Source organism: Mixophyes fleayi, chromosome 4 (genome assembly GCF_038048845.1).
Source record: "Mixophyes fleayi isolate aMixFle1 chromosome 4, aMixFle1.hap1, whole genome shotgun sequence".
In the NCBI taxonomy this organism is placed as follows: Eukaryota; Metazoa; Chordata; class Amphibia; order Anura; family Limnodynastidae; genus Mixophyes; species Mixophyes fleayi.
Window position 1 is genome coordinate 301,333,265 of NC_134405.1, and position 13,430 is coordinate 301,346,694.

Sequence of the window (13,430 nt, forward strand, 5' to 3'; positions counted from 1 at the left end):
GTCTATCCAGCCAGCCACACAGCAATTTTTCTTTAACAGAGTAACAAGGTGTATGAGGCAAATTACTGTGCCTTGGAGACCTCATGCAGTACCTCCTTCTATTACAATAAACCATAATGCACTAACACTAAGATACAAATACTGTACTAAACTACAGACACACTCAACAGTGCAATAAGCAAGGACAAATACATGACATACACAATACTAAAGCTCAGGCTAAGCCAGGCATGAATTCAATTTTTTTTCCTCCATAAACCACTACTGATTACTCCCACTTCTTCTCCTTCACCATATCAATCTGTGGTCCCAACCTTCCCTATATATATTGTTAAAAATATTAAATACATAACATAAAAAATTGATAAGGTGATGAAACAAGGAGCAGATTGCCGTCCTTATGATTTTGCCACAGCTGGTCCAAGCCTATGTGGCTTTTCCACAAGTTTGGGTTTGGACACTAAAACCACATTGCACAAAAAAGACACATTTCAATAAAACACACACACACAAATATATGACAATGATTTATTCTTGAATTATATACAATAGTCAATTGCCACTTTTGATGTTATTTTTCTCTGCGAGTTGTACTTGTAAACATTTTGTACCAGGCATTGCTCTTTGTTATGCTTCTTACAGTGTTCCCTTGCATGTGACATTTCATATCCCTTGATGCAGCATGCCGTCTCCTTTAGACATTGTTTCCATGCTAATAAAATAGTGACCAGGCATATTGACCCTTAGGTAGAGTTATTGATTAATAAATTTAAATAGGTTGCACTCTAAAACAGGATTGGAAATATTAAATGAAGAGTCAAGTAATCAAGACTTTTTTTTGTAATGCCCCAAAATTTATTGAGAACAAGTTCACTGAGAAACTAGTGGTGCTATTAAGTATTTACAATGAAACCATCTTTTACAGTACAGTTTTGCTTCTTAACTATTTAGCAGGGATTAAACAACATTTGCATTAATAACTATTATTCACTATCTATCTTTATTAACATGAGTTTACCTTACATCTACTTCTTACGCCAGGGATGGTCAATCTTCATCTCACCAGCTGTTCTTTTGGACATCACCTTCCCTAATGCACTGCTAGTTTTTGACACTGCATTAAAAAATACTTGTCTCCTACACTGGAGGCAGCCATTTTGTAGGTTTAACCTATATACATTTGAATGCAGACGATCAATTTACAAGGAAAGTCACTGAGAAATAAAGCACTCCGGTGCACTAGTTCACTATGCATTAGTGAATATACAGGTACAATGTAATACCTCTTTGTTGGTTGAGAAAGGTTGACAATCTCTCATACACTGTATAAACGTTAACAATACTATTTTCTATGCTGTACATGACAAAGGGCCGCACAGTTAGTAAGAAGGACTGTAAGGCATATGCATGTTAGTATTCTTCTCTACAATTGTGTTAAACAACCACTTTGGAGCTTATTTATTAACATTGCAAAACACAATGATATGCTGTAGCCCACATCAATAGACTGCTAAAAACTAACATCTTGTTGGTTGCCATGGGATATATTATACCATTGATCTTTGCAACATTGAATCAACTCACTGTATTCTGTAGTTTCATCAAACACCTGTGGCCTGCAGCACAATATAATTTCAGCACCTGGATTGTCCCAGAGACAAGTAGATATAATAAAGTAGTTAGTTGTGAAATTTCAGTAAACAACAAACTGTCTAAAATATCTATAAAACAGTTAAGTAACTAAAAAAGGGAATCTGTCCTGTGTAACTAACGTAGCTTAAGGAGCGTGCCTGACATGTTTCTGCTTAAATGCTTCAAAGAAAGCCATGACTCCTCTTCTTTTACTTGTCCCCCCATTTTTCTGAAGCGTGTGACCTGCCGAGTTGAAAGAAGAAATTGGGGAATCTACAGATGTAGTCCGCTTTATTTTCAAGAGTGATTTTACAGTTCCCCCTTTTGACTTCACCCGTGATGATGATGAGGCTACCACACATTTTTGATATTGAACCTGAAAAAAGCCCAGACAAACATGATTAGAACCCAGCTCATTTAAGAGTCAGCACTATACACTTTTACAGTATCATTACTATAAGTACTAATTCCCTTTTCTCTTCAGTGACATTAGACATTCATTAGATCTGTTCTGCCACAGACAAGAGCCAGCTATTCTGCTTGCCCAGTGAATGGATATGTATGTCCTCAGTATAAGAGGCCACTGACACTTGTGTGACATGGCTCATTTGGAAAGTGTTCAATTCTATGGTGGAATTTATGGCAAAAGCAATGCACACTCAAATGTCAGTATGACCTCTTGTCCATAACTTGTTTTGAAAAAACAAAATAAAATTATTCTGTGATGTAAAAGAAACCAAAATAACATCTAATTGTCTAACTTGTAACTTCATTTTTTCCCCTTTTTAGGAAGTTGTCTAGAGGAGTATAATTTGCTTCTTTATTATTAACAAATATTTTGGTGAAATCATACACCACACAAAAATATAATATAAACAATATAATATATTTATTACTAATAATAATAATATAAAACAATAAGATAACATCTTAGCTATATGCAGAATAATATCAATATTGTACATATATCTGTATATAACGATTCTAGCTCACACATATTGCAACTGCATCACCAGCTAAGTGTAGGTAAAGAAAACAATCTATGTCATCAGCGAATGCAAAAGATGAGCATAGGTACTATACAACCCCTGTACTCATACCTTCTGAAACCGAACTAGTATAAAAGTATAATCGTGATGTCGCAACAATGTCACTGGAGAGGAGTCAGGAGAGTACAGAAAGGAAAGAAGAAAGCAGAAAGAAGCAGAGATGCAGACAAGAAGAGAAAAGAAGAAAAGGTAAGGTGATTACATTAATACAGAGAAAACGAAGGGAGAGGGGACTGGAGAAAATTGGGGATGAGGGGACTGGAGATAATGGGGGGACAGAAGGCTACAGAAACTGGGGGGGAGTGGGGTCTGGAGAAAACATGGAGAGAGAGGGGGCTGGAGAAAATGTGGGTGGGTGGCCTGGAGAAAATGGGGGAGGGAGAGGTGGCAGTAGACAATGGGGGGAGGGGAGGGGGAGGGTTACGTTCAGAAATCTCCATGAGTTACATACTATTAATTTAAAGGAATTTCAGGTGTGAGCAATCATTTATGTTATTAATATTTGCACACTCTTTGACTCTCTCCTGTTGCTATCTATTAGTATAATTAATTTCACATCTGCAGAATACATTAACACATAAACAAAGGTAATCTAAATTACATGCACACAGCATTAAGTTGTTTATTTATTAAAATCTTGTGGGCAAAAGGGCATATGAGAAAAAAGCTGTTTGGTAGGGAGGCATGTTTGTGAAAAGCTGGTAGGCATGGGGGCCATTTGAGAGAAAATCTGGAGGGGGGGGGGGGGCATGTGCGACAAATGCTCCCTCAGCCTTCACCTCCAATCTCACTCTTTCACACCTCAGTTCCCCTATGAAAGTTCTGATTTTAATGAAAACGAAATCAGTGACAAAGATTGTCGAGAGCCTGTTTAAAAAACCAAGTGGAGCTACAAAAACACACAAACAAAAACACTGGTGGGGGTGAAGGAAGACAGATTTTAAATTAAGAACAAGTTTGTTTTTACCTTTAGTCTGTCATGAATGTGTATTAGCCTAGGCTGGCCTAGACCCTTAATCAGGCCCCAAGTATAAAATGGAAAAATTGTTTATTTCCATTTTATACTTACTGCAGTAGTACACCATGCTCTGTCATGTCATCACCACATATGTACCGTTACATCACAAAATCAGCTTGTAGGATGTGGTGATAACCATGTTCAGCACTTCTCAGCAAAGACAAGGTCACAGACTTCTATACCTCTCCAATGGGAATAAAAAATGGCCCAAAAACTCACCACACATGCAGCCTGCACGGCCTCTGATACATGTCCAGCATCTGGTTCACACCAAAATACTGTGCACTGGAAACACTGCTGTCCTATATCCACGATTACTGCAAATGTGTGAGGGTCTTTTCCAACCCCCATAAATGTCACATAACGAACTTGGCATTGCCAAACAGGGTCCTCTTCAGCAGCCTAAAAAATGACAAAGCACACAACGGTTACCATATCTGTGTATGAAAAATTTACATGGAGTCTATGTAGGACAATGAAGGAAAAATAAAATTGATTTATATGGATAAGTGTAACTGGATCACTGATAAGTAACTTCTGGAATAAATGTATTCAAAGGAATCAGCGCAGGGCGCTTATTTATATAATTGCATATGCACTTATCTTTGATATTGTGTATATTTTGGTAAGGGAAATCTTTAATTTCTGAGACATGGGGAAGAAATTTGTTTCTTGTTTAACCTTGCTAGAAGAGATGCATTATTTTTTAAGGTATATATCTTATACAATAAGCCTTTGTGGATGGAAGTCTTTTGTGCGTTGTGATGTTTGGGGGTTGTACCTTTCTTTGCGAATGTGTATTCTGGACTGTCTGAAGAGGGGCCCCATGCTAATTAGATTTTTTGGTGTGTAAAGGTCCAACATTGAAGGCAGGAACTTTTAATGAAGACTGGCTCCTAGATTCTCTGCATCTGAAAACCAGATGCAGGACATCACAGCATCTCTAAAATTTCATGGGATAAGAGTAAATATTGTTGGCTTTGCAATGCATGTAAATCCATGTTTGTGTGAACACATTGCATCCTGATTCTAAAAATAACCTGTGTCCAAATCAGTATAAAAAACACTGTCTTGTACACTGAAATGTTCTTCTTGTTTCATCTGACCTGATCACTGGTACCTTCAACCAATGTGAGAGCAAAAAAACATTATTTGCTTCAAAGACCTGCTTGAAAACATCTTCAATATTGCTGTATTCCTGTGACCTGCAGATTAGACCCTAAATCTAATCTGTTCTCCGGCTGTTTCTGAGGTTGGAACCAGCTTTTCCGGTACCACCACTCTGCCTGCTACCCTGCAGCTCTGTGATAGGCCAGGAGGGATCCATCCACAGCACCCCTGATTCATAGTAAGAGGTCAGGAGTACCGCCCAGGTACGCCAGTAACGGGGTACACTCGCAGCGTCAGTTACCCAGAAGAAACCCGCTACTGGATGCCGGTAAGGAGTCCAGTGTTAGCAGCATTTGTAAGCCCCTCCTACTGCGGCAAGAGGGCGCATTTGGGATAATGAAAGGGAACGGTGGCAAAGTAAGCCCAGCCGGTTCCCAGCAGCAACAGACAGGGTGGCATAGGCGGTCCATCCTGTCACACTAAGCATAGTCTTTTCATCTTTTCACTGACTCATAGACAGTGAGGGCTGGTACCGTTTGGTCGGGGCGGGGGGACGGACAATATTAAGTGGCTGTTTGAGAATCAGCTGTTATCACCCATCAGTTTTGTTTTAGATGTCCTGCAGAAAATTGATTGTGTATTGTACAACAATTATCACAAAATAAATAAAAAAACAAGACGAGAAACAAAAATGTCTGGGGTTCACGTTCATAGCACTTATATTCTGATAAAGTATTTCAGTTTGTCTGGATTATACTTGGCTGATTTGTACATGAACAAATGTGCAATCAGACACAAGGACTACTAGCCCTGACACTGCAGGTAACTGTAATGGTAATTTGAGAGCTAAACCTTCACCTTTACACATTCTCACCATTGCTGCCCTTAGCTATCTCAACAACTGGGCATCTTAGTTATAAAAAATTCAAGTTAATAGCCTGGTTGGTTTTACCCTTCCACTAATAAATTCCAATAGGCTTATTATGCCAAAAATTGTCACACTCCACATCAACAAAGTCAGAAGTGGGGTGACGAGAGATGAATATCAGTCTTGCTGCGGCATATAAATCTACAAAAACTTTCTCGTAAAGCTGAATGTCACTGGCGTAAATCTTGTACCTCTAATGATTTCAGCATATATACTGCTATCTACCACTCCTATCAAAGTGCTCTGGACACTGCTAAACGAGCATTCTTCCAATCTCTCATCTATGCTCAGGCTTCTGACCCCAAACACCTTTTTAACACATTTAAATCTCTTCTCAATCCTCCCACCCCAAACCCTCTGACTACCATCAGTGCCCAGGATCCTGCTTCCTATTTCAAGGACAAGATTGACAGGATCAGACTTGAAATGGTATAATCTCCTTCGACTAGCAATCGGCTCAATTCCTTCCCAGCATCCTCTGACACCCTCTCTTCGTTTGATCCCACAAATAAAGAGGAAGTTTCTACTCTCTTCTTATCTTCCTATTTTACCTCCTGTCCTCTTGATCCCATACCCTCACAAATTAGTAGGTCCCTGTATCTTGTGCTTATTCCACCTCTAACTAAAATCTGTAATCTCTCTCTCTCTACTGGTATCTTTCCATCACTATTCAAGCACGCAGTGATTACACCTATTGTAAAAAACAAAATTCTGACCCAAACGCTCTCTCAAATTACCGCCTCATCTCTAAGCTCCCGTGCCCCTCCAAACTCCTCGAGCGAATTGCCTACACTCACCTTGCATGTTTCCTTTCTGCAAACAACCTATTGGATCCTCTTCAGTCAGACTTTCGCTCTCAACACTCCACAGAGACTGCGCTGACCAAGGTTGTCAATGATCTAAAACTAAAGGTGATTACTTTCTTCTAATTCTCCTGGATCTCTCTGCTGCATTCAACACTGATGCCCACTATTTCCTCATACAGACGCTACAATCCGTAGGTCTTCAAGACACTGTCCTATACTGGTTCTCATCCTACCTATCTAATCACTCTTTCAGTGTTAATTTATCTGGAACAATCTCCACTCAGCTTCATTTATCAGTTGGAGTACCACAAGGCTCAGTCATGAAGGGAGGTCCTCTTCAGAGCAGAGCGGGAGCCCGGGAGGCTATCGCGGCATCGCCAAGCCCCTACACAGTTTTATTACGACAATGTACTGTTCCACCCCTGCAACACAGGATGTGCAGGTGCCTGCTAAATCCTTTGTGCAGTCTCCCACATAATAAAAAATAACATTTTTGCATTTATGCGCAGAATCATGAGCAGTATTGTGCATGCTATGTCCCTTTCCTAAAGTCTGGTCATCATTTATCTGTGTGTGAGTGTCTAAAAGCAGATGCAACACCGCATGACGACACAATGCAGGAAGTAATGTCTTTTGTACTGTGCATCCACATATTTCCATATCTGTTTCAATGTGTGATAGTAAGTCCAGTAATCTGCAGTCTGGGGCTCCATCAATCTCAAACCTTCACCACAATCTTGAAAAGTTTCCCAATTAATTTTCATAATGGCATTGACTTTGTAAGAAGGATAAGTGTATTTGCAATTGTTTCTCTACGCTGCTGACTCATTTATAAGATAATACTGCACCACTGAAGTGACTTTCCATTCCAGGAACTGATGCCCAGTATCTAGAGGTACAAAAGGAGCTGCTTGATATAGCATTAAGGAGCCGTCATTCAAAGAATTAGTTTCAGGTTTACTTTGTAGCTACAGATATTCTTGTTAGATTATCATGCAGCAATTATTGTATGCAAAATTATATACTTATTTTAATATACCCAATATTACATTATTTACTACAGAAATCACAAGTTAACCTGTAAAGCTCATTCTGAAAATTATTACAAAAAGCTGAAAACTGCAAATTAACTTAATAAAAAAGATTACACAATTACTTCATTGTTATTTACCTGTAATTGTACTGTATAGCAGTGTAATATACTTACATTATGTGAGAATAGTGTTTTGTACAAACACCGCCAGAAAGTGGCAGGAATAAGATTATGGGTATGGGGCCCAAACAGTTCTGTGCAACTGTCTCAGGCTGCAAGATTTAGAGGGCAGTAAAACGCCTTTCTGAAAGATTCTAAATTATTGGTTTCAACCTTAATGTTATATCTTATAATGCTTAAAGTTTTATTACCCTGATAAAAATGGTTGTATACTTGTTGTTTGTCTCGTTTAACTAAAATGTGCATATACCACAAAATATACATTGAGAGTGTGGCTTGTGTGGGCTGGATAAACTTCATATTACATAGAGGTTCAGTTTTTATGTTTAATAAATTATGATCTCTACTATAACATCTTATTATAGTTGCCAGATCTGTTTATTATAACGATCCTCAACAAATAGTCTCTACCCTATTTTTACTATTTGCTTTGAAAATGTGCTTAATGGTGCAAAATGCAACATAATCTGCAAAAAATATCATACTTAGATAAGTGCTCTTCTTAATACAGTGTAAGGCCACATAGATGTGTGTTTAAATGTGTCTTGCATGCATTATTTTATATTGTTTCTAAAATGCATACAAATGGGACTGACACTAGAAATCACTGTTTCTATAGTTACCCAACCTATTGGTCGTCTTTTTTTTTTGGTGCTTTTCAAAATTTCACTGCATTGAAAAGCCTACAAATGCCAGTAAAAATGTAAGTAAAACGCATATCATCATCATTTATTTATATAGCGCCAGCAAATTCAGTAGTGCTTTACAATAGGGGACAAACAGTAATAAGACAGACTGGGTAAAACAGACAAAGAGGTAAGAGGGCCCTGCTCGCAATCTATAGGATATAGCATATCAAAAGTGACTGAAACATTGTAAACAGTTTTCACTACTATACTACTAGAATCCACCCTATTTACAATTAAGCAGACATTATCCACGCTCCTAATGCTCCATAGCTAAGAGGGCATCATGTTAAGTCTCTATATGGGGAATCTAAAGCTGCAGAGCTGGTGGGTTAGTTTTGCAGAATTGGGCTGACATTCTGCAAAACTTTCTGACATTCTATCAAAATGTGATTGTCTGATCAGACAGAAGAGAGAGTCAGAGCAGTGTTCCTCCAAATGTACCACATTCAGGGTCACCCAATCATGTAACGATTAAGTGAGGTAGGCAGAGATTGAGCCTCTTATATAGCAGATAGGATGTAACATTAATGATCCATTCCCATAGTGTGCCATAGCTGAGGAGATTAAATATTATTCCCACCAGCTGGAAAATAACCGATAAATATGGGGCTATGAACATAATGAGCAGTTATACAACATAGATAATTATACAAATTACCCAGATGCTCCAGCCCATTGGGTGTAATCCATAGTTACAATATGAATTATTACTATCATTTGGTAATATAAAAGAATGAGACAGGATTACCTCTGTTTGGTGTACAGTCACCACCGTGTCAGTCACTTCGATGACAGCTGCTGTCCACTGCTCCCTGACTGTGGTGCTGGTCATGTTCTCTATTGCATCATTTAACACATCCATCCCTACATGGAAGAGGAGCCATCCATATTGAGTTTGCAACAGTATATTGTTTTCAATGTGTATGTTTTATACAAATGCTTAGGTACTTAACAAAGCTGATACATACAACTCGTTTGCTTCTGAAGCACAGAATTCTATATATTGCTCAGCAGTTTTATCATATTCGAAACATAGTATCTTATACAAATAGGCCAGTTTGGAATTCAGCCTTTGTGGATTTCAGCTATAATATTAAGGGTCAAGAATGGCAAATGCATTTCAAGAAAAAACATAGGGCTAGATTTACTAAACTGCGGGTTTGAAAAAGTGGAGATGTTGCCTATAGCAACCAATCAGATTCTAGCTGTCATTTTTTAGAATGCACTAAATAAATGACAGCTAGAATCTGTTTGGTTGCTATAGGCAACATCTCCACTTTTCCAAACCCCCAGTTTAGTAAATATACCCCACAGTGCATGAATGCCTTTGTGTGTTCCGTAGAATATAAGTATGCTGTGTGTTTACAGGCTTACACATACTCATATGAATGCAGTTTCATTCAGTGTTCATTGCAAAACCTTTTACATTGTAAGGAATACTGTATAATCTACTGTAAATTATTATGGAATTGGTTATCTTAAGCCACCTTGGCTTTCTCTAACTTATATAAAAGCATTCATCTTATAACCTTATGCAGTTATACAATCACAGAACTTCTCTGTGACTTCTAAGATCTATGTTTTTTACAGGAGGGAGTGCATTATCCCATATATATTATTGCACCAAGTATAAGCATACTAGTGTACAGGGTGATTCAAAAGTCGCAATACACCCTTTTATTTCAAAAACTCTACAGGAAATTGGGAAACCTGAATACTCCAGTAAGGTATGGGCGACGTGGTCTATCTTTTACGGTATGTACCAAACATGGGCGCCATCTTGAAATCGGCCATTCGGCCCAATTCCTGTAGAGTTTTTGAAATAAAAGGGTGTACTGCGACTTTTGAATCACCCTGTACTCGTTATTTTCTATACATATCTTCCTTTCACAGTTACAGAAGGGTCCTTATGTGTATACATTTGGAGATCTTTTCTCATTAACAAGGTAAGATTTCATTATGTGAAATTACATTATTCATCTTTTGTGGTGAAGACAAACAGTACTGCTAAAACACAGTGGTGTGTAGGAATAAGCTTGAAAGGTATACATTGTTTACTAGGTACTTTGTAAATATACTGCAGTATAAGACTCTGTGGTGTAGCTGATTCAGTGCAATCTGTAAAATAACTCACCCATTGGCTTTGAGACGGGCAGGCTGCCAAGGTAGAGCACTTCATATTTCTGAATGGACTCCCGCACTGTATCCAGAATATTAACTAGAAGAACATGGTCACCCATTAATTAAGTGATAATAGAGAAAATATAATGTAGCATGGCACAACTGCAATCCTGTAACAAGTTAAAATGGTTTTACCTACCATCCCCTGACTGCAGAAGAATTCTTTAGATTTCTGGGTAATTTTTAAAACGTCACTACACCCCCAAACTATCAAAACAATTTCTTAGGTGATGTTGGCTGCAGTACTATTATTGCTGCAATACTGCAATAAATATTTTCTGCAAAAACAATGTTAGTATGCATCAATGTTGGTCCCAATAGGATCCCTAAGCTGATACTAAATCTACCAAGCCTCCATGCAGCTTGTACAACCAGTTCCTCAACTGCAGGCATAAGTGATCTGTTACCATACACCAAGGTGTATCAAATGCAAGACCACTATGGCTGTCCCTTTCTGCATCTACTACAGTCCTTGACAAGGAACCTTGGGTGCCTCTTCCAGAAAAGTTTGCAGGAGATTGTGCATGCTTTCAGGCACTTCTTGTTCAGTGGAGTTTGGTGTTGCAGATGATATCTTGTACTTATGCCACAGATTCTCTGAAGGTGGGATTCATCCTGTCCTTACTGAATGATGAGACCTTGGCCTGGGCTATGCCTTATTGGAAAAAAGTGATCCAATGCTATTATGCATGCCCAACTTCCTGAACACCTTAACATGATCCACACCACAGTTCTGTGGCTGAAGCCTGGAAAACTTGCAGTCTGTATTGGAATATACTACAGAGTTCCGTTGCTGGATTGCTTAGACTAACATCACTATCATCAAGGCTTGAAAGATGAGATTAAAGATGAGTTGTCCGATATTGACACTCCTGCTATTCTTAAAGTTTTTATACAGAGGTGCTTGACTATTGATCTATGGCTGACATTGAGCGTTAGAGGGATATATTTTCATCCCAGTTCTGTCCATGTCTGCAGGTAAAAATGAACACCTGGTTCCACAAGTCTGGTCAAAAGAGGCTGCAGATAGGGGGCACATGACGTCACCTGATGGAAAGAGGCCTTTGGTTTTACTGTGCTTCTCCAGATCATTTCATCCAGCCATGCACAGTCTGGAAGCCTACCATTACTACACCCAGGATAAAGGTTATTCTAGACAGTCCTTCCAAAAATATATGCACCGCTCTGATTTGTCCTCGCTGTTTAGTTCAAGCTCCCAATGAATGCTTCAATTCTGTTGCCCAGACCCAGAGCCTAATTTCAGCCTCTGGCTACAATCTTGCAGTCACCTAATTTCAGCCTCCTGCTACCATCTTGCAGTCACATAAGGAGTCTCCTGTTCCCTGTAAGATGCCTAAAGCTTGCCAAACTGAAACTTGCTCTGAATGTACAAGTTCCTGTTCAGTAGTATTATGGTGATCTCCTGCTCAACCTCTGAATCTGCATCTATGGCTCCAGCTTGATCTGTCAGATTCGAACAAGTCACCTCAGAAAAGAAGCAGTCCTCAATTTTAGAACTGTACTTCGAGGACTCTGACTGCACGGACTCATATAATGACTCTTCGACACAAAGAATTCTGGACTCCTGTATTCGGAAGGGAGACACACGATACTTGGTTTGAGAACCTGTCTTTGTTGTGGATATTTCTGCTCTGCGTAACTTCCATTCCCTCTACCTTCATAAACCAGGACCTAATGACATCTTAAAGCCGTAATGTCATGTTCAAGTTCTGGCAACAGCCACCAGACTCTACGGGACTTGATCCTGAGCCCTTGGAAGCAGTAACTCTGCCGGGTGAGCCATGGCAGGACTTATTTGCCAAGGCTCCTGTTCAGTAGAGCTTGAGCTTCATGACTTTGCATGGATCATGCTTTCTACCCACTTCCTGTCTGTACCAATCCCCTGTAATCTGGGGAGAACCCAAGGCTGGAAACCAATAGCACTAGTTGCATGATTATTGTGCCTTTACACAATAGTCCAGCTTTTCCTGAGAGCTTTGCTTTGCTGACTGACTACCTGGATTCTGACCCTTGGTTTTGTGTGACAACATTCCGGGTTTGATTTAACTGGCTTCATACCCGACTTTGTCTCTGGATCACACCTCTGGTTACCAGCAACTGGCATCCATCTCTGAAATTTAACCAGTAGCAGCCCCTGTACTGTACCTCCTGCGACACACCCTTACATCCATAATGTAGCCTCAAATGCCTAATATATAAATCGCCATGCCAATATAACACAACCAACTGTCAGCATAAAATACAGCCCCATGACAGTGGAAAGTGCTGCCCCATGCCAATATACAATGTAGTGTCTGAAGCTGAGTGTTGTCCATCTCCTTGTGCTGCCACTGAAACCAAGGACAGTTGTGTACAGACCCGGATCTGCTAGTAACATGTGCTCTCATAAGTTTCTAACAGTCCAGCTGGTTCTCTTTCAGTGAATTCTATACAGCTGCCAGGGTCCACAGAGAGAGAAGATACCAATTGTTTGCACCTGGCATGGTCTGAATTTCACCTGCACCATCAATAGTGGATGGGTATTATTTGAAAGGGAAGGAGAGGGTGGAAAGGGTTGGAAGGGCCCAACCTGGTAGTATAGTGGAGCATGGGAGTTATGTTTTGGGACATTTACTTCTACTACATAGTAACATAGCTGATGAGGTTAGAAAAGACACCAGTTCATCAAGTTCAACCTATTTGGATCTCCTGTGATCCCTCATTTATATTTGAATTTGATCCAGATGTTTAGAATCCTTCTGCAGAAGCAAATCCCTCCCTACTGGTTTAATCTCAACATTTTA

The 13,430-nt window shown here is 39.4% G+C and overlaps 1 protein-coding gene across 1 annotated transcript in view; it reads right to left on the minus strand.

The window, feature by feature from the left end:
- Positions 1-514: 514 nt before the first annotated feature.
- APBB3 (amyloid beta precursor protein binding family B member 3) overlaps positions 515-13,430 on the minus strand; it is a 74,807-nt gene continuing 61,891 nt past the window's right edge. The window contains exons 10-13 of the mRNA XM_075209888.1: positions 10,580-10,663; positions 9,194-9,309; positions 3,919-4,101; positions 515-2,008 (exon numbers count right to left, since the gene is read on the minus strand). Of these exons, the coding sequence (XP_075065989.1) occupies positions 1,778-2,008; positions 3,919-4,101; positions 9,194-9,309; positions 10,580-10,663 (614 nt within the window). The 3' untranslated portion in view covers positions 515-1,777. The remainder of the gene's footprint in view (positions 2,009-3,918; positions 4,102-9,193; positions 9,310-10,579; positions 10,664-13,430) is intronic.